General features: G+C 31.9%; 1 protein-coding gene across 1 annotated transcript; it reads right to left on the bottom strand.

The window, feature by feature from the left end:
• Window positions 1-575: 575 nt before the first annotated feature.
• On the bottom strand, window positions 576-23231 carry LOC131850739 (guanine nucleotide-binding protein subunit alpha homolog). Its single transcript, XM_059201086.1, has 3 exons — window positions 22497-23231; window positions 9476-9744; window positions 576-3101 (listed from the first exon to the last, which is right to left on the bottom strand). Exons 1-3 carry the CDS (start codon window positions 22995-22997, stop codon window positions 2744-2746), a joined length of 1128 nt encoding a protein of 375 aa, XP_059057069.1. The 5' UTR covers window positions 22998-23231; the 3' UTR covers window positions 576-2743.
• Window positions 23232-23597: the final 366 nt, after the last annotated feature.

Raw genomic sequence — 23597 nt, 5'->3', positions numbered from 1 at the left:
ATTAGATAAAAAAGTTGATTTCAAACCGAGTCTGTAGTTATTTTCCAGTTAATCTATACAAGCTCATACATACAGAGATAATATGCAAATGCGAATAAAGCTTCCAAAAATAAAACACAAGTACAAAAACAAAAACAATTGACGTATTGTTCTTATTTTGTATCTCTATGAGTCTGTCGCTTAGGTATTTACCCAAAATGTTATTTTCATACCTACATCTATCTATGTACTAACATTTATCAGACTTATCCATTTTAATAGTTTTCGACATCCTCGATATTATAACCATCCCTAGTACACCTATTCTAACAATGCCACTGCCATATACAAAACTATGCAATTCCTATACAAATTTATACTATTCCACCCGATAAGGGTTGTATTGTTTTTATTGCTTCCTATCATAAACTCTGGATAAAAACATACAACTACACTATGTCACCATAACATCGCCTCCGCACCTTTCCTGAACGAGCATAGGAATTAGATTAACAGGTAACTAACAATCATTCAAGTTACAAGCGCTATAGCGAACTCTCCTTAATTTGACCTTTGGTATCATTTATGTTAGTTCTGAGTGTATTAAAAATGTCTACTTTCTATTTTCTATCTTACAGAAGTGAGCAGAATATTTGTTCGAACACTTAACCAATATTATTCGTGTAACTTCTTGTAGCATTTTGTCTCTACAGACAGCTATTTGATACAAACACGAAATTATATTTTAAAAAATCATTTTCTAGTGGTTGGTTAATTAGTAAAATTTTTTTTCTTTGTGACGCCTTTTAAATTGGTTTACATTAGGTAAAAATTAGGTTTAACCTATGTATTTAGAACTTACCAAAATAATAGCCAAATAATTATTAAAAAATAAAAATACTGGTTAAAACAAAACAAACCATTGTATTCGAATCAGTATAACTTGAAACAGTTTCACGGTTCAGCTCGGATTTTCAGCTGGAATAAGTTTTTGTGGCAACAAATTTCTCACCACACAATGGCACTACTAAATGCATTTTATCACTCCTGTAGAACCCGTCCACCAGGCCTTGATATTATTCAGTTGAAAACAAACAAATGAGAGACAATAGATGGCGTATTTACATACAATTTAATAATATCGGTCGTATAGAATAATAAATCAAAATTCTATTAAAATAACGTATGTTTTCAGGCGAAAAAATAATAAGAATCAATTAGGAAAATGCGACGTACTCCGCGGATAAAAGCTAATACAACTGTAAAATTAGGAGGTATTTACACATAGCCGTAATCCATATAATATAAAAAATTTACAAATGAATAAATAGAGACATCATTTAAAATAATCATTAATAATCTAATTATCCAAATAAATACACTAAAGCTTACGACTTAAACATTAAATTATTATGATCGAAAATTATGCTTTCATATAAAAATAAAATAAAATTTCCAAATCAGATCATAAATCACCCGACCCGTAAACAATATAGGATCACTTCACATTTACATAAGTATTAAAAAAAACAACTTTGTGCCCATAGTACGAGATACAGTCATACAAGTAGATGCTAGTGAGACTACGAGCGTTCAACTGTGCAAGGGACGGAATACATCGTAAGTGTACTATCGCAAAACGAATCGTAAAAACCTGAACGGCATTGTAAAAAGTATTCTATTGTAATTATCAAAAAATTCAAAAACGTTTGAGCGGTTACATGTTCGTCAAAACGTCACCATTGTTTCATAAAACAGTGACAAATATAAAGTTTTCGTTGCTGTTTACAGCCTAACACGATTTACAAAATTTAATCACAGTGTAGTCGAATTCTCGATTCTATGTACATTTTTATTCCCAGTAGGGAGATATCGTATCAAAAAGTCTTCCCATAATCAAAGAACATGACCATGTTCCCCGCTTCGTGGCACCCTATTAGAGCAAATTTGTGACTTATCTAATTGATATTAATATAAAAAATCAATTAATCTAATGGCCGTGTAGTAACGAAATTGGCACTGTAATATAAAGAACCAATTATTAATCCATTAAACTGTAGAAAATAAAATCTTACAACAACGACTACGAGGATATTTTTTTTTTATATATATACTGGAAATTTTATTATTCAATCAATTCTAAATTTAGACTAGGTATAACGTGCTATATTATGAATTGTATACAAAACAGTCCAATGTGTATATAGGGCGGGTATATTGTATATTCATGAGGAATTCAACTAGATATCTATGTCTTATCCATTGTACTTATCATGCTATATACAACTCTAGTAATCCCCCTCGATGTCACTATATACCCACTATATATACACGAGCAATAAATCGAATCTATGTGTTACAATTTAATTATTACAGTCCCCTGTGCGTATATATATACGACTACATACGTAGATATATACTTAAAGTTGTCCAAAAGTGATCATAATAACATTATATTATATTTCACGTGCAAAATCTAACTTTTTGGTCATAAATATATTGATATACAAATTTTATCATTACAATATGATAATCTATACACATAAGTTACCAAACATAATTAAATGTCTGTCACGTTACGAGCGTTTGGTACAAAACGGCCGACGTTCCACTACCATCACAACTTGTCTTTTCAAATGTGCTAACTATTATGCTGTTCTGACAATACAGTTGAAAACTGGACGATCATTAATTGCGTACGGCTATCACAATTTCACTATACCCATAAAAATCTCATAAAAAAACATTAACACCGCTGCATTTGTCACTGCAGCATAAGAGATTCTAAGTTGCGATTGAGGATTGTGTCTTTGACTGAGTTGAAGACCACCTCTATGTTGTGTGTGTCTATGGCCGTGGTGAAGTGATGGTAGAGGGTTGTCTTTGGTTCCCTGCGGACATTTGCGAACATATTGAGCAGGTACATTTGTACGTCGCGTAAATTGTGCGGGTCCCCGGCGAACTGGGGGTAGTACCAGCGTATATCCGTCTCGTTGCTGGCGACTTTCTTCGCAAGCAGATCAGACTTGTTCAAGAATAGGATCACGGAGATGCCTCTGAAGTTAACGTTGTTGACGATTGTGTCGAAGATGTTCAACGCTTCCTCAAGACGATTTGTTTTTCTGAAATGAGATTAAAATGTAAATAAATAAATGACCTTTATGACTGTCATCCCCAATTGTGCAATTAAATGGATTATCGACCGGTATCGACAGACATCGACATACGGTAATGCAAACTTTATTAATGTTTTTTTTTTTCATATTCGTCCATCTCCTTTTCAGTGATGGAATAGGCAAAGATCCTTAGACCGTACAGCCGCAAACTTTGTTAATAAGTACCTATCTTTTATAACATCAATACAATGTTCAAGACAAGTATTGCCAGGTTTAATTTAATAAATAGGTGACTGTGTCGTCTATATTTGTCTCTCTCTATCTCATGGAAACTCAATCACACGTCTGTTATCCAATATTATAATGTACTATTTACCTAGAAATCAAATAGCCTACAAAATGCAATATAAAAAATTCATAATAAATAATTTAGTTTTAATAGAAGTATTTACTCAACTAGATAATTACAGAAAAAGTTAAATATTCGCCATGTCGGGTACAATTATTTAATTATTTAGCAACAACGCTTCCTACTGAAATAACCTTGCAGTTACATTAACATAGGAAGAGTAGCATAAATTATTAAATATTAATTACTACCTACTGTTTATATTATTTTCAACCAACTGCCGAAAACACTGAATACTGAATCTGAATTAAACTGCTGGTTCTCAAAACCGACGGAAGTAAATTAAATGAAAACTCTAAGTTTAATAACTGATTTAGACTATTATTGTTTTCCCTAGCAATTTAAACCAAAAATTTCTAAACCGACGGACAGTAAAAGCTTTACTTGAAACTTGCCCTTATTTGATACTCAACTTATCTAATATGTATATAAAATTCTCGTGTCACAATGTTAGTTACCATATTCCTCCAAAACGGCTTGACCTATTTATGAAATTTTATATACATATTCAATAAGTCTGAGGAATCGGCTGAGGAATTTTTCATACCTCGTAACATATTTTTGAATTTTTTGGACATACATATTTTAATTTATTTTTTTATAATGTGGCATTATAAAACACGACTCAAAATTTTCACTCTTCTATAACCAACTCTTATTTTTTAATAGCGGTTTTAATTTATATAACCAAACAATGTTTGTGGGATCGGCTGCTTTGTCTATATTTATCTAATACTGGTGTCCTTTAGCGTATACCGTTAGTGCAAACGGAAGCACGATACCATCATCATTAACAGAAAAAAATATATTTATGGTGCCGACTGTACAGAATTCTATGACCATTTATGCGCATAATTTATCTAAATCAAGTGAGAATAATCATCGGCTTGTATAAATAGGGTTTTGTTATAACTGTATGGTATGATTAGGTCACTATTAAAGCAAATAGGAAGATAGGAAGGCCATTGACCTCTTACATGATAATAGCGTTAGTATCAAGATTCAAGAGTACTTAACAGTAGTAGTAACAGTCACAGAGTTATTATTTTTTCTTTACTAATTACAATCATATTATACAAGTCATAAAGTATTTATCATACTACGGCAATATTTAAGAATTTACAGATTTTGCCAATCAGAAGACGAAACGCCACTACACATCCCATGTAGCCCGCTCATGCATAAACGAAATATCTCCTTTGCACAGTATAAACTATATATGTGATATAGCTCAGCTAATCATAAGTGTATTTATTATTAATAAAGACCTCCCGGTGGTCGAAATTTGTCTATAATTAATTTAACATTCAGTAAGACTACAGACAAATTATTAAAGTCATCCTCAATAACATGAAACACAGTTTTTTTTTTTATTGAACTAATGTATTTTAACTGCTTAAATTAATAGAAGAAATAGCATTCTGCACTGTATATACTACATATATAAACTATATATGGTAAATGTGCCAAATATGCCAATATATTTTGACGACTTGGCTGGCCTCACACAGCCTCTTCCGATCGGTGCGGGTTCGATTCCTTGCATGGTACTAACATTTTGTATTTATGAGTATGATTGTCTGATCTGTGTGTTTTCTATGTATATATATTTACAAAAAAAAAGTATTTATATCAGTTCTCCAATATCCACATGACAAGTTTTACTGAGCTTGGGACTAAATATGCCGCTGTGTGATTTGTCCAGAGTTATTATTATTAATATTATATGATAAATAAAATAATCTAATGTCTCTCCTTAAACAATACAATACAATCTATACTAATATTATAAAGCTGAAGGGTTTGTTCGTTTGAACGCGCTAATCACAGGAACTGCTGGTTCGAATTGAAAAATTCTTTTTGTGTCTAGTCCATTTGTCGAGGAAGGCTTTAAGCTATAAAATATAAAATTACGCTACTAAAAATAGAAGCAAAGCTGCAATGAAAAATATTGCAAGAGGTGGTGAAATGAAACGCAGACGAAGTTGTGCGGGTCAGCTAGTTAATAATAATCGTTAATTTAAGTCGTGAAGAATTACAAAATCCAAAAGTTTATACCTACGGAACCTTATCAATATGTCATCGATACAATCTTAGCGGCTTTTTATTTAATCTCTCGAAAATTACTTTTAATATATAGTTGATTTCAATCATGATAACTAGGGTCTAGGGTGTAATCATTATCATTATATTAGCGTATCTACAGTTCATTGGGCAACATATAAATACATTAATACCGATAATACCAAATAATAACAGAAGGGGAAGACAAGGTAACAAATTTAAATTACCTCCTAGGTTTCTCGGTGCACTAATTAAAAACATAACACCAAATCTGACCATCAACAATTCTTTTTTTTTTTATATGGACGTTTTTGAATACACTCTTATTCATTTTGGTCTTACGAGTTTTAAATATTTTCTTTTATACAAATCTTGTACGGATTGATATAAACAAATATAAAAAATCATAAAAAATAAATAGAGAATCGATTCACTTATATACGAGTATGTACGACTATTTAATTTTATTTGTGTAAATAATATCAGTATGTTTTGAACTTAAATGTATTATACTGTTTAAAATGTGACGCAGTCATTATTTATACGTATATTAGGAAAAACGGGATATTATCACGTTTTATTTATTTTTATTAAATTCCCGATATTTCAGCAGTGTTTCAACCGTGAAGACCACGCGTAACACTGCCAAAATATCGAGAAATCAATAAAAATATATAAAACAAATTTAAATTCATTCAATTTATTAATATATTTTTATTGATTTAATGTATTATTAAGTATAATTTAAAAAAATATTTGCATGTTGCACTCCTTCTCTATAAAGTATAAGTGTGCAAAATTTTATATTCCTCTGTCAAGCAATTTCCAGCAACCGCCGTTCATGCGTCCGCGCAATTTTCGTGAAAAGAGGTTCAAAGTTTTTGCTTCACATATTAATCTATTACTGTTAACCTTCTGAGAACATTATCCATAGTTAACGTACATATATTACAGCAAATAAATATATAGAGGCGGACGATTTTTTTCTACATACAGACAATGGCTCATGGGTGCGACCTTGTATCAATCGCCGGATGTCATTCTGAATCATTACATACACACAAACAATAACAGAATTTACTTTTAAAATAATAGTATATTTCAACAATAATAATATTGAAGATTTTCACGACTTTTATGCCGAATGGGGTAATGAGAGGCCGTGTTAACTATTAACGACGCCATATTCAAATGTGCTAAGTACACAAGGTGCTAATTATATGCATTTCCTGTTAAAGGCAGTGTTAATATAATATTATTACCATATAACTTCATATAACCGGTAAATTACTTAAAAATAATTATTTTATACGAAAATTCTTCCAAGCAAGTAAATAGATCTTTATTTAAGCAACAATGTAATTCATTCTCTTATAACACCATTCTATAAACGATAGCCAACAGCTGTATTTCAAACGCAAATTTAGTCAAACTGCATTTATTTTAATTAACATTATTCTTTCATAACTTTTATTTATTTACAAATTAATGACTTAACGATGATTAGGAACAAGAAATTCTATTGTTATTTAATATATGTCCTGCAGAAAGGGTTGCCAATAATTTATAATCAGTGTATATATATACTGATTATTAAACCTTCACATATTCACAGCGAGGATAAGCACTCGTATAATAATATCTAAACTCAATTTGTCTAAACCATATTATTAATTTTAATGTTGTAAATATTACGTCATTTGTGGTAACAACTCTAAAAATGTATATTATTTGTTTAAAACTACAAATTTAGTGCCCTAAGATAGTATTTAATTGAATAACCAGCGTCTTGTGTAACCGCAAATTTACTGTGCTCGATGCTAAGTTTACGATAAAGTTTATTTTTATTTATTAGCAATATCTCAAAGCCGGCCAATTTTTACGAGCGCGTAAATCTTGCGAGTCTATTAAAAATTTATAATATCCGATCTGAATAGTAGATAAATCATTTACTATCATCCTTTGAAGACTGGAATCGGTTTATTTTGCATTAAATTTCACGTGAAGCACAGGTTTAAACATAAATTATCATAGTTATATAGTTATCTGATCGAAATGGAATTTCCAAAAAGTCTTATCTCTTGTCATCAAATTTCTCAGTCCTCAAATTTGTATTGCGAGCTTTTTTTTTATACGACGATAGTGGCAAACAAGCGTACGGCCCATCTGATAGTAAACGGTTACCGTAGCCTATGGATATCTAAGACACCAGGAGCCTCACGTACTTGAGAAACCTTAATATAATTCTAAAAAAATTTTATGTTTTGGTTGTGAGATTAGACACTGAATGTACAGGATGAGAGGCATGACATCTTAGTGCTCAGGAAATACAACGCATTAGTTGTATCACGGGCAACAAGATAATTTGAAGACTATAGTATTTGCTGTTGATGCAACGAAAATCTGTACAAAATAGCAAGTGATAGATACTGTCCATGAATGATATTTCAGAAAAATCTTCATGGAGGGACTTCTTCAGCGTAATAGAACCCTATACAGTAATCGTAACAATTATATACTTATATATTTTTGTCTGTTTGTCTTTGCCTTAATCTGTTTGCGGTGCGTAATTATATTTTTAAGCATCACTTATAATGTTGAGTTAATTTTATTACCGATATGGTTTACAAAAAAAAAAGTTAAACGGTTATATGTAGTCCCAGACTCTGGTAGTTTTAAATATATCGTTTCAAATACCTTAATAAATCTACATTTAATACCTGCCGAATACATCGAAAACAAGACCACGCACGCAATACTTAATGTCATACTCCTATATCTGTGCAAGATCAAACATCAAACAAGACCGCCAGCAAATTTTCATATTGCGACCAAAAAACAATTCTTGAGATTCGCCGCGTCTATAAACAACGTAGCGGAGTGCTGTCAATCACCTAGATTCCATCTAACGTACATAAACCATCGTGGCTACAATAACTTTAGTCTTTCGTAGAAAACGTAAATTGTGTTTAATAGGAATAGTGAAAGAAATCCATATTTGATGAGCTAAAGCGCCGACTTTTCCGGACTGGTTTAGTGAGTACAAGTGATTAATTTAGTAGAAAAAAGCCTCTACTGGAATCTTTTATCAGTTGGGCAGAGCGACCCACTCAATTGTTCCCTTTTTGTTACATGTATATATTTTTACACTTCTGCGCTTGGACTTTGTATTATATATACGCTGACTCCTGACTGGGCACCAGTGAAAGAGGATAGGATGAGAAATCAAGTCTTAAACTTAAGCCATTATGACTAATTCAATAAGAATTGATAAAGATACCAACATTGCTAGCAATAGATATATTTTTACACTACTTTGTATTATATACAATAACTGAAGTGAAAGAGGATGATAAAGATTAAGCCATTATGACGAATTCAATAAGAATTGATAGATACCAACATTCCTAGCAATAGCGTAACTAGTGCCAATTACTAACAATTCCCTACTAATATACTGGACACAAAGAGATAGAGAACTGTTTGAAATGAAGTTGGCTACTATGTACAAAATTGCTCTATTAATTCTATAAACATTGGAAAGCGTAAAATATAAGATATAGCAGTTGCATTACAGATTCTAGAGCTTAGTCTTTACGAATAGCAAAGCACAGCGCTTATAATTTATGTCATGTCTATGATGCTATTCATAAACATAGGAGACTGTTATCACATTCCATCAGGAGGAACATTAAGTTAAATATGAATCTGTATGTTCATAAATATTGTATAAGCTCATTTGAAAAGAATAAGAGCTCAGTTTCTTGTCAGTTCTTGACTTGAACTACTAACTCGAGAGTAGTCCTAACTGACGATAGGTTTGACATCTGATAAGAATCTATGACCTACATGAATTAAAATATTTTGTTTTATTGATTGTATGATGAAAAAACAGCAAATATATTACCTGTCTTCTGACAAAACTTGGTCGAACTCCGAGGATGACACCAGAAACAATATCGACGTGACAGAGTCGAAACATTGCGTCCACTTTTGCCGCTGCGTCCTCTGCCCACCTACGTCCACGAATACGAACGGTACGTTGTTAATGTTTATTGTGCATTCCGAGATTCCTTTGGTAGCCTTCCGGCAATGTAGGATGTCTTGGTGGGATGGCACGTAGTCCGGCCGAGCTATGCGTTCCAAGTCGTCGAAGAAGTAACTCACTGAGTCGCTCTGAAATTTAATAAACGATGATGAATTTAATATATGTTAAAGAGCATGCATATGCATAAGACAATAAGCAAATGCCTTAACTCGTGAACGCTTGCAATATCAATGGATTCCATTTTATAATGTAAATGGAATAGGAAACAAGTTTACAACAAACCAATAGGGGGAAGAGGATTACTGGTAACGTGGACAAATTATCCCAATGGTAGTAATGTACCATGTCAGGTTGACCTCAAAGCGGTCCCCTCTGCAAACCATCAAATTAAATTCCTGGAGAATTTCCCTCGATGGTCAACTAACCTGACCTCATATTCATCTTATCATTCTCCACTGGTGCCCCGTCAGTGTAAACCGTTAGCGCAGGCGGGTGCACCATTCCAATATCATCCATTATTAAAAATCAGCCAACTATCGCCTATATACTTGAATAGTACCCTGACCATAACATAGTCATATGCCCTTGCTGTACCGCTCATGCATAACCATTCTAAAGGTTATACAGAGGGATAAGTGTATAATCGCCATCTATAATATTACCGACCATTGTAACAGTATTAATATAGTTGGTCAGGCCCATCATGAATAATTTGATAATAAATGATTTATTTACCTCACTCGACGTTTCGACAAAAAACTAGGTTACATTAGGCGTGGTCACGAGCAGACCACCAAAATTTACCATTAAATTATACATGTTTAGTCAATATATATTAATAGTGTGTACTAAATATGAGATTTATAAGTAACTAGCGATAGTATACTCTAGCTAGTATTAGTAATGTGGACTCATGAGCCCATTGTTAGCAATGTACCATGTCAGATTGACCTCCATGCGGTTTCCTCTAGACACCATTATATTAAATTCTTGGTTAATTTGTCACGATAGGCTAACTGACCTGTTCTCATATTCATCTTATCATCCTCATAACTAGACTTATGCCTCACGCCGGCTACAGAGATTCTTGACAAAAATTACATTATTATCACGACGATTTATGAAACAAAAAAGTGCAATGTGCAATGTATGTACTGTGTAATCCAGATAACGGATGGTAGTCATTTAACAGGTGTTTAATTATTGTGCTTCCGTAATTTTTAGAAATCATACTGTTGATAAGGAGTTGATAATTGATTGGCTCCTCACATAGAATGAAACAAAGTAATCGCCACTTTCTTTCGCTTATATCATTTAAATTACGTAACGGATGTTAATTCAGTTTTCAGCATTAGATAAAGTAATTCAAGAGGAAGGTTTATATGTGTAATACATGCTTGTTGTAGCAAAGAAATTCAGAGATTTGTAATGCATCCGTGCGAAGCCGGGACGGGTCGGTAGTTATAATATAAATAACGTTAAAAATAATGTCAATAAGGTGTGGTTAGTGCATATTGCACAGTAGATTTTTTGTGGCAAATGGCATTCACGATGTAAGTGATACCGGTGGTTTTAAAAGACATGCTATATTAATAGCCTCGATGACATGCCATGACTTTTGAATAAAACTAAACCTACGCAGATAGAACATATACTATATTAACATCACAAAACTAATTAGTAGTTACGTTATAAACTAATAATCAATAGATTAGAGTTGCGTAATTACATAAAAATAATTACTACTACCAGTAGGTGTATAGAAACGGTGGGGTACATGTTCGACGACCTCCGCGATGTGATAAGAAGGTTCTGGATAGAGGCAATTAATTTATATGAACTCAAGTATGGATATTTTGGTTTACAGTACCCAGGTATAAGCTTATTCATTTCCTATCTTATAAGAAACGACATAAGGTATATTATGTCAATTCTTAATTTCTAATCACATAGGAAATCCTATTATATTTCTACTATATACTAACTGTACTGTACTACTATAGTCTACAGAATAATAAAGGAATAAAACTCAAAGGATTCCATATTATTCTACACGAAATGATTAAACTAGGAAAGAATTTTATATCCATATATTGAATTTGCTTCTTCTATTTTTGAATACTTTTGTTTCCTAGCACTATGTCGTAAAATATGTGCGTGTGTAAATGTTAAATAAATGAAATATCTATCTATACTTACTATAATATTGTATGTGCTTTGGTTGGTTACGAAAATAAATAAATAAATCTACTCTAGTCCGATTGAGAAATAAAAATGGCTTAATTTACCTTACAATTACATTTCATTATATATTATTTCATGGCGAAAAGATAGTTCATTTATACCATAAGAGAAACATTTAAATAGGATTTTACATGTAAAAAAACGAGTTTAATTATATAGTCAGTTATAAAACATTTTTTATTTCCCCTGTCCAAAGGCTATAAAAATTCCTTGATGATAAGAGCCACAAAGGCAGTGTTTTATGAATAAGTGTATTACATTATATGGACATTGACTTTGAACAATGGGTATTACAAAAGTATATATACAAATACATTGAACAAGCTAAGAAGACTGTGAATACCTGAGTAATTAAAAATACCAGAGACAAAATGCAAAAGTAGGTATACTGTTTATATACCTAACTAGCTGACACGCGCAACTTCGTCTGCGTTTCATTTCACCACCTTTTGCAATATTTTTCATTGCAGCTCAGCTCCTATTAGTCCTAGCGTAATGTTATATAGCTTAAAGCCTTCTTCGACAAATGGACTATCCAACACAAAAAGAATTTTTCAATTCAAACCAGTAGTTCCTGACATTAGCGCGTTCAAACAAATTCTTCAGTTTTATAATATTAGTATAGATATAGATAATAATATATAATAATAATTATAACCCTACGACAATTTACACAGCGCTGTATAGTCATAAGCTAAGCAGAGCTTGTGTTATAGATACTAGACAATTGATATATAAATATTAGATACTTTATTTTTATAAATACACATACGTAATATAAATAGAAAAACAGACTAATACAAACAATCATACTTATAAATACAAATATGTGGTCTGTGCTAGGAATCGAACCCGCGACCCCCGATGGTCGCAAGTGGACATGAATTTTGTCTAACTATTAAATTTAATACATATTTGTCTATATTGCCTATATACGATTATATACCAAATTTATTTCTCTTTGTACCCTATTTCTAGGGTACATAGAGAAATAATTTCTGAGAATTTGGCAGTGAAATTAAAGGATACAGAGAAATAACCTTGATCCTCTTAATTGACAATACATGACCACATGATATTGATACATGAGATGTTAAAATATATTTTGTGATACCTATCTTTGTATGTATAAGAAGCAATAGTTATCATATAACTTTCGATATCATCTTGTTTAATATTCTAGTCACAGTAAAAGTGAAATCTCTAAGTACATATGCATGCTACCTTAGTATTCATGAATATCAACACATAAGGTGTACTATGGTTATTAGGGTATATCCTATTGTGTAAGTGCTGCCTTCTGCATAATACCCTCAATCACAAGCTACTTGAATTTTGAAGTGAGTGAAACAAATTAATAATCAGACAACTTTGTGTAAAGTCTACTATTGATATACATATTCATATTTATACACGACTTTTACCATTCCTCTGACAACCTTGGTGGTCTAGCGGATTAACTCACCGCTTTACTTCTGATGGTCGCTGGTTCGATACCTTTCAGTATGCAAGATTTATATTCATGAGTATGATTAATTGTATTAGTCTAGGTGTTTTTTATGTGTATTATGTATGTCAGTTATGTCAAAGATATGGCCCGCGATAGCAATGTGATTTTAACAACCGTGTTATATACTATATAATTAAATAAATAAAATGTTATAATAATTCAGTACATTTCTTTTATTTGCATCTGACCCGCCTACACAAACATTTACATACAATGTATATACAAAAATTTTATATATGGCCCTATGCAAAATTGAGTGTGATACCTCGATGTATGTATTTAAGGAAAAAATGATTATAAGTATTCCGATCTGTTGTCAGGTACCCATTACGTATTTGAATTGTCCTGGATTGTTATTATTAATTATCCATTTCAACTCCTATAGAAAGATCATCAAATTCTTTAACTAAAATTCCTTATGAGAGCGATATGCGTACGAAAAATCTGTACATCGAACTATCTACTTCAGTAGAGCACATTTCCTGTGTATATTACGCCGGCCGCGATACATACTCGAACGGGGCAACGTGTTTAACCACACTGCTACAGGGGTCGTCAACATAAAAACATTATATTTTTTAAATATGAATATCCAAGCGGGTTTGTGGTAAGTGGCCACCATCGTGTTAGACATCTGCACAGGTAAGGGCATAACAGGTTCATCAATATTCTAAGGATGTGGAATTCTCGGAGTGTTGTGTTAATGCCATTGAACATCAAACCAGAGTACAACAATGTGTAGTAAACTAGGAAATGTATAGAAAACTAGCCTCCACCCGAGATTTGTCGGTTTACACTCAAAGTAGAGCATTTTAGGGACAAAATCACGAACAATCAAAGCCGTTAATAGAAAAAAACACTACTATGGGCGAAGGAGTTGTATATGTATTATTATGCTGGTGATTACAATTATGGAAAGACGGCGGTTTGTAGGAAGAAATAGTATATTTAATATGTATAGAATAAAACACAGATAAAATAAGAAAGAATGACATTACAATATATTTTTCTATATAAAATAAAGACAATAAGAAAAACAAATTCATAAAAAGGTACGTGGTGAACAATTACTATACAATATAATATTATAACTGTGAATAAGATTATTACAGATCCCGTCCTGAACACAGATGGCAGAATTGAGAAGAGCGTTGCCGCTTTATATTCCGCTCAATATGCACAAGCCCAAGGAGGCCCTATTAAGTAATGTTAAGTGATGTTTGTCTAGTATACAGTCTACAGAGATAGATGCCGGAACTTACTATGGATGCCAAAGTAAATTCGTATTAAGAACGTGTAAATGATTACCGAGAACTTGTTGAATCTCCAAGTTTAGTTTCGGATACATTTTGTTAATACCAAGATATCATGACCAAACTATGTGACATATAATTTCAACATAACTGCTAACTATTAAAATTTTGCAATAAACAACTCAAAACACTGTAAGTAATAAAATAGTACAAATCAAATTACTCCAAGTCCAAATAAACCCATGTCACGAATTATAGCAATAAAATTGTGACGTAATTTTACACTGCATGTTACGTCTAAACTGGGTCTAATTTACCTTGGTCGAGATCGTACATTTGCAATTCTAAATAACCGGATACTTTAGCTATTCGGGGCGTTATACGAAAACCGGTCGAGTGGTCAAATAAACCGGAATGCCTACGTTGAAAACCGGATGGCTAATTGTGTGAACCCCGCCTCCCACTGTTAGCAGATGAGTCCGTACAGAATCCAGGTTTCGATTCGAACTTAGTCATGTGTTTATATCTATGACGTCACCAAATTACTCACTCCCAGTCTTGGCGAAACCAGAATGATGTATTGTGGATATAAAATAAATAAAAAGATTGCTTTTAATCTCGTTGCACTAATTGAAACCATGGTCAAGTTGGAACAGAATTAATTGTATATTAGTTTGTTTTTTCTATCGCCATCGTATGTGCGAGATAGGAAGTCAGTAATTGTTAATTTTAAGAATGGAATCCGCTAAAGATGCGGCGCATACCTACGAGTTCTTTGAAAAAAATATAGGATGATTTAGTCTTTAAATATTATTTTCAAACAAACCTATTCAAGGTTTGTACTAAAAATAAATTCTTAAAAAAATCTATTTATATACAGTGCCTGGCAGTCTGAAGAGCTTTTGTTGTGGATTATTTAAGACAAATTATAAATCATGTATAATTTTTGAAAACCTGTAGCAAATAACTAGAGATTCACGTGTTACGGATGTTCATAATGAATCATGAAGAAATTCCTTCTTCCTAATTTGTTACCTATATAGAAAATATTCCTATTGATATGTATGTATACTAATTTACAGAACTTTAATGTAACCTTACGAACCGTGCCATTGACCTTAAATACACCATATAAATCATTGTTATTGTAAGAATTTTAGACTTCGTACGCTTTTTCCTTGGACTATAATACTTTTTGTTTGTTAGTTTGCAATAATCAAACTATAAAATATTTGACTACCATTAAAAAATAATAGAAATAGATCTATGATAGTTCAACTCATATTTACCAACTTTGTTAACAATGGGGTGAAATCATCATAGGGAGGTTCCCTATGACGATTTCATCCCCATCCTTTTTGGCGCATGTAATTCGACACACATTCGACACACATTGTAAAGTTGTTGTCTATATACCTACCAATAGAATACCTAAGAAACTGCCTTAAAGTAATAATTATCTGTTGTGCCTACAGTATATACATAAAAGTCAGAATATAATTATGACCTATTACATTATACCAACCGCAATAATTGAGCAAATGAATGATTAAGTACTAATGATAGAATTAATGAAAATATAGTACCTACTTACCACTGAAACAACAGTCGGTCATCACATTGAATACTATAAGACAAGAAGAATAAACATAACAATCATAATAACTTAGTCACAAACAATTAAAATACCTACACCAAGTTAGAAAAACATCTTTATAATAAAAAAAAACAGTAATACTGGCACGTAATACTAAATAGGAAGTAAATCACATAAATCGTCTAAATATTAAAAAATTACATCCCACTGTGTTGTGAATACGAAACGAGAGCAAATTATGTGAATCATAGGACCTTGCTATGTAGTGCTATGTGATAATTAAGCCCTAAGTAATTGTAATGGGCATTAACACACTATGTATGTATGCTGCATTTTAACTCAGCAAGTATCAAGGTTAAAGCTTACGCCAAGACGTACGTGTAACGACACGATGCAAAAAGTATAATTTAAGGGGAAAAATAAATGAACCGCTATGCTATTGTGTATTAAAATGAATGAAACTGAATAGATTGTTGTTAATATATAGAACTATAAACTAATTCTAGCTATAAATAAAACTGTTGTCTTTTTCATTTGAACAATTTTCTTAATTCGAACTTAAAAATGGGAGGCCAATGCAGAAAACACTCCAAACCCGCGTTAGTAGGTACCTATGGAGCAGTTAAAGGAAAACTGTTAATATTGAATTAAGAATTGAAAAATAAAAGTTTCATCGCACAGGACATCTCCACTGAAAGATTGTAACAACCTTAGTACCATAATGCAAAGATATAAACATTTTTTTTTTATTTCAGAGCAATAGCAACATACACTTATGAAAGTGAAATTATTGACAAGTTTTAAAGCCTATTGCGATCAAAGAACACTGTCATATTCCAAAGAATGTAATGTATCCGGATCATAGATTAGTATAATTATATCTTTAATATTAATTTCAAGATAACATAATGTATGTAGGTACACAAATAATAAAATATTAATTCATGTTAATTTATTTGTGACGATAACAGTTATCTATAATGTTAATGAAATCGACTATCTCATATTATGAAACCGATGTTTGTTTCGAATTATTACGTTACTTGGCGGTGATTCATAAAATATATATGCATACAGGTGATAGAAAAGTCAGTGCCTTCTTTCGTAATAGTCATATACTCATCACACATTAAATTTATGGAAATACCAATGCCTATCATAAAGCAGTAAAGATTTCCGCATCAAGAATCAATTTACCGAAGTAGACTTTATACAGAGAGGTATGTGTGGGTACCGGTGGGTAAGAGATGGCAGTGGAAAACCAGGGTACGAAGGCAAGAGTCAGGGAATCGGTCGCGAACACCCCTAGTCCGAGAAAAGACCAACGCAGAAGCAGTACAAAGCAATGTAATATCCGTGATGCGAACAGTCAGTTTCTTTTTATGGCATAAGTGTCGAACAAGCTTGCGGCACACCTAATGTTAAGTAATTACCGCCACCTATGAGCACCCTCAACTTCAAGCAATTGCATAACCACGGGTGGTAATACAGCATACTCTACCACTTAAATAACTACTTTTAATCCGCAATTGAAATCTCTGGGACAAATTGAGTAGTTTGTTCAAATAGTATACAAAATAATGACAATTCGTACAACGTCATGTAGTCCCAAGCTAAGCAGAACTTGTGATATAATCAAACTGAAAATACCCAAACTAACACAAAACAATCTTACTCATGAATACAAATCTCTGTGCTGTGCGAGGAATCGTTAGAAATCATCGCAAGTAAAGCGGTGTGCTAAAGCACTACACCCCCAAGACCGTTTTTATCCTTAACGTATATCTTTTCTCCACTGTGCATTTTATATATCTGTGCCAATAATTCATTTTCTTATTTAAAAGCTGCATTCATTAAAACTATATTAGACTACACCGATCCTTTGTTTAAATATATATACATACACTCGTAATATGTATAGTAAAATAATTACCTACCTACTTAAGAGGCGTACTGCGAATAACTGCATCTGTTTTAGCGATTATTATGTGATGCGCATTCATTATAGCGAATGTACTCACACACCACATGGTACTGTCATTCTATTTCTAGAACTGATTTGGTACTTTAATAAAACCTGGGACAACTTGGGTACCGATTAGGTACTAGTCAGTATACTTAACATACTAAGGACAAAATGATTCTGCTTCCAGGAGATTTATTGTACAAACGTGGTGGTAGCTTGAAAAGCTTGAAAAGCGAGTTTCATCTATCTACAGAGTGATTCCTGAGGAAGGTTTAGGTGTAAATTTCGTTTTAATGTGTAAATTAATTAAAATACCCAGGTGAAGCCGAGGCGACTCGATAGCTGTATACATAATACAGTTTAAACAATTCTAGCTAGCAATGAATACGTTAAATATTCTAATCGTAAACAAATAATGATAAGAAACAGGTCTTGATTAGGCATAGTAATAAAGCCGGTTTGACAGGTCTAATGCGAAATTAGCTAAAAATATGTAAATGCTTGTAAATCCAATTCACGATAAAGTGACATAGTTAACTCCCATTTATAGACGTGTCATAAAACATATTCGCACAATATTTATAGCTGACCCCTATAGTTCAAAGTGCACAGTACAGTAATTTCTACTGGGTTAAAATAATTTCCCTTTTTATTAGACTGGTATTACACTTTAGGAACAATAAATATGATTATTTCTTTAAAAAATACTTTGGTTACTTTCGTATTGTAGGACAGGAGCTGTTCCTTTGGTACAATATAAAAGCAATCGACATTCTTACTGTACCGGCTTATTGTAGCCTAGAACAGTCTAGCCATTAAATTTGACAGCTCTTGGATCAGGCATTGGATGTGGTGTAGCTTTGCTGCGTGTGATGACGCAGTATGAATTTGTTATCACTACTGACGTCGTAAGAGGCGAGAGAATATCGAAATAAAACCTTAAATTAAGCTAACTGACCGTCACGGTAATTGTAGGCAAAATCCTCCACTTACAAGAGGATCTGTCGGCAGAATAATAGCAGACGATAGGTTGGCATGCCTAAGGCAAATTTAAGAACTTAGAGTACCACCTAACCAAATATAAACTAAGGATCAATGGATAGCTTAGTTCAAAATAAATTAGAATAACTGCTCATATTATTTTATTGTACGGCATTTTTTTTTATAATTTTTACATTATTATAGCACCACAACATTATAAATATTACATAGATGCCTGTATTAATCTTATTGGGCGTAGTATGCTTTCATCTAGTTTAGGAAAAACGCACGTGACAGCCCGAGGGCCGGGATTAAAATTGAGGCCTAGAGGACACAATTTCGAGAAGCGATAATTCGTGAGTCAATCAATCAATCTTTAACAATTTCAAACACGATATGTTGTTTTTAGTAACATTTAAGCCTGCTATATCATACATACATATAGACACACTTAATATTTTAAAGAGTAATCTTGTAAGATATCTTATCTTAATTTAATATTATTTATACTATTGTTTGTTACGGTTCCACGCCTTAACAGCGTCAGAATGTATAATAATTTCATATATAATTGTTAATAAGCATTTGGGATAGACAAATACATATAGCTGCTCTTTACCCTGTCACGAGGACAAAGGGTCGGACAAAAACTAGTAGCATATGAACATAGGATAGTTTCATCCGAAGTCATGCGAGCAGTGAGATTGAATTAATAAAGCATGAAGGATCCTCAGTAACCTACACAACACGTTCTCTAAATATGATATGGTATTCGTATAAATAAATTAATTGTAATTACATTTCTTATCTCATTTGATTAGTCATAGGCAGGTTGCGTCATGCATACGCAAGGCTTTAATTGTATATCTGTATTGTAATAGTGTGGCATCACAATAATATGATATTTTGTTAACTAAGAAAATATAACTATTTTTATTCATAAAAAGATAATTCTACGTATTATCCGCTTATGTGACGCATAAGCGGATAATACGTAGAATTATCTTTTGAAACTTCCAAAGATGCCTGTTTTATGTTAGGTACATGATGACCACTATAGTATTTAAGGATGTGGTAAACGACGCACTTTTTTTCCTGCACAATACAATAATGATAGATATGCTATATCCGTCAGAAATATTTTATCAAGGAACCCTGGAGACTATGTAGTAGTGGCCTCTCAATATACACAAATCCTAGGAATGGTGGGGCTTTTCGGAAGGACTGAAAAGCCTGAGAAGATACTATGAAAATTCTAGTGGAAGTATAGCTAGTAAATTTAATTGTATTTTTTAAGACAATTCAGAAACTAAATATGGAAGGAATTTTATTTCTTTTTGGGCCAGCCTTGCAGTTATTTCCTTATTTTCTCATAATCCTCTTATACATCCTTTCCCATCTTTGTTACAACATCACCTTACCACACATTTGATACTGTTTTTCCTTCTGTTTTTTAATATTACTTTCGAAAGTTAGCTGTCTATTTTATAACAATTTTACACCCAGTTATGATGATACTATGATTCTCTAACTGGGCAAAAAATTACTATTGTAAACATCCTATAAATAAATACAATATGAACACTTGTCTACAATTTTATAAAAACATATTGACATAAAAGAAATAAAGTCAAAAGAATAAGTAGAATATAAAAATTCTAGAAGAACTACAATCATATTGTTTTCTATATTTCTTATATGAATCATTTGTTATTGTTTTATATTGTGTAATATATTCTTAATAATTTATTAAATATGAATATGTAACACACATTAAAAACATACAATGACAATTAGGCCACCCATAAATAATCTCGGATTAATTTCATGATTCACCCCCCAAGCTACAGATGGTCATATTTGTGAGACTCTTCCCCCTAGTTTGTGACAATAGATATATTACAATGACACATTTAGAATATATTAAATAAAATTAATAAACTAACAACATTATAAAAATTTGTTATGTTTCCACTTAAAATATTGATAACTAAAATTTATTTTTTGATATTTAACATTATGGTACTGGCTCCATCAATTCTGGTCACAATAGCTCATCATCATATTTCTTTGTTAATCCTCTCCCATACCTGTATGTCTGACTTAAATATGGATGTGCCCCCTAAGTATCAGAATGTCATTTATAATATTGTTTTTTTATATATTAAAGATGCACCCAGTGCCACTAAGCTTTATTAACAATATAGTAATATTATATAGTCCTCTCTAATAAATTTAAAAATGTATCTTACTATCCCCATATATTTACATATTGCTATGGTATATCAATTCTTAGTATCAAATTAGAGATGGCAGAAAATAATTTATTCTGACTTAATTTATATATGTATATGAGATGATCTTATATAATGTACCTAAATTAAAAAATTCTAAGTTCTCTCCCTGACTTGTATAACACAAGGAGAAAGGAATAGATTTTTTATATGTTATGTATGTTAATATTTATTATACTTGTGTCAAAACAGAATATTGATAATAATGATTATTTATATCACATATTATTTCTAATGGTTCCTTCTAATTTTCATTATTATAAATGACTATTATAAGCACCTCAATAGGATCACAAAATTACAGAGAATAATAAAAAAGTTTTCATGTAATTAATTTTGTATTTTGGTGTTATTTTTCCCTAGGCAGTTTTAAAGCAAAGCCCAAAAATATATTACCTAGATCACAACCACCTTTTTTGCTTTAAAAAGTCAATTGTTTAAAGAACACAATGAATAATTACAGTTGATAATAATTTCTCAAAATTATGACAATTTTGAGAAATTATTGTCAACTGTAATCTGTTTTTCTCATCTTTTTCACTTAATTGTATTCCAATTTAATAATAAATAAAGAAAAGCCAGTCAACTTAGCTTTTCTGAAATTAGGGTAAAGAAGAGAAGAGGACTTTATAAATGCCGATGACTCTTAATTGCTAAGGTTACTCCTAATTTTTAAAGTATTTTTTTATGATTGTCAATGTTTGATATAACAATCAGAACAGTGATCAATCAGATCAACAATCAGAACAATCAGATCAAAACAGTCATAAACTGATCAAATAAGCCACTATTTTTAATCATACACAAAAAAATTATAACAGCAATTAAAGTAATTATTTTGAAAATATTAAAAATAACTTAGGCTAAAATATCCTAATTATTGAACACAATTTTAAAATAAAACAAATTCTTTTATGTTCAATATATTACTCAGTGGTATATAGGTATCTAAAACCGCAACAGTAAATCCCAATTCAAAACAAAACAAAGGTCTAACACCCATTGTTTACTTGGCAAACATAAGTTGTTACTCACCAATTGAAATTCTCTTCGTCTGTCGTATGCCCTTTTGATGGCTCTATCCAACCACAGGGAATGAATATGAGGCGCATAATGCATGAAAAGTCTGTTATCCAACGATGCTGTACTATTGAAATGTAAAGCCTGCTGCCCCACGTCTAAATTCCTAGGATTTTCCCACGGTATAGCGAGTTTATCTCTCGCGTCTACCAACACTTGTATTCCTCTCACAATATTTTGGTATATCACATGCTGGTATTCCCGCACAAGTTCCGGCTCGAACTTCACTTTGTGTATTATCCTCATCTGTTTCAGGAATGTTGACTTTCCGCTTTCACCCGCCCCTAATAGCAACAATTTGACCTGCCGCCGCAATGTTTGTTTATCTTTTTCCAATATTCTGTCGATTTCTTTACTCCTGTATCTCTGTTCTATTTCTTCTGGTGATAGCTTAAGACGAAGCCAGCAGGTCAAAGCCTCAGAACAACAGGTACATGACCACCAATCGTTGGCCATTTTGCATGATTATCAACGCCCATATAAAAGATAGACAACAAACCACTTATGTTACATTATATTTTTAAAGCTTTCCATATATGCATTTTCGTAATAACACTACGTAATCACTGATACTACGATAAAATAAAATAAAGTATATAAATCCGGAACTATGAAAAACACACGCATTACACCCTTCGGAAACTACAAAATGAGAATAGACAGATTAAATGAAATTAATATTCCATTCATCCACAGATTACTTATCAACTAACAAGAAAACAAAGTAAAGTATAATTTTCACTACTAAGTAGAACAAGTCTAAATTACTATTGGGAGTAGTTAGTCGCCGACATTAATTTAAATTAACTTATCTATTATACTATAGCCATAAATCTAATTAATTGGACCCTTAGAAAGACTTGATGTTATATAAAATAACAAATAAATAAATGTATAACATAAAATGCAATTTTACGTTCTTTAGAGAGAGTCGTAGTGAAATCTGACTTAAATTTGCTATTTTGAAGTACATGGTATTGAAAAAAGACTGACACTAGACATTTAGACGTCACTGACGTCAGTAATCAGTAAATTCAATCATACTGTCACTTTTTC

The sequence above is a fragment of the Achroia grisella genome, unplaced genomic scaffold (genome assembly GCF_030625045.1).
Source record: "Achroia grisella isolate CSIRO2021 unplaced genomic scaffold, CSIRO_AGI_Agris_v1 utg779, whole genome shotgun sequence".
NCBI classification, from domain to species: Eukaryota; Metazoa; Arthropoda; class Insecta; order Lepidoptera; family Pyralidae; genus Achroia; species Achroia grisella.
The sequence above is the reverse complement of the archived record's forward strand: the minus strand, read 5'-3'. Positions and strand labels throughout refer to the sequence as shown.

Coding starts and splice junctions, on each gene's coding strand:
- LOC131850739 (XM_059201086.1), bottom strand. CDS start 22,997: ATGGCCAACGATTGGTGGTCATGTACCTGTTGTTCTGAGGCTTTGACC. Junction 9,745..22,496: donor GACGAAGAGAATTTCAATTG/GTGAGTAACAAC, acceptor ATTAAATTTCAG/AGCGACTCAGTGAGTTACTT. Junction 3,102..9,475: donor CAAGTTTTGTCAGAAGACAG/GTAATATATTTG, acceptor ATCTCATTTCAG/AAAAACAAATCGTCTTGAGG.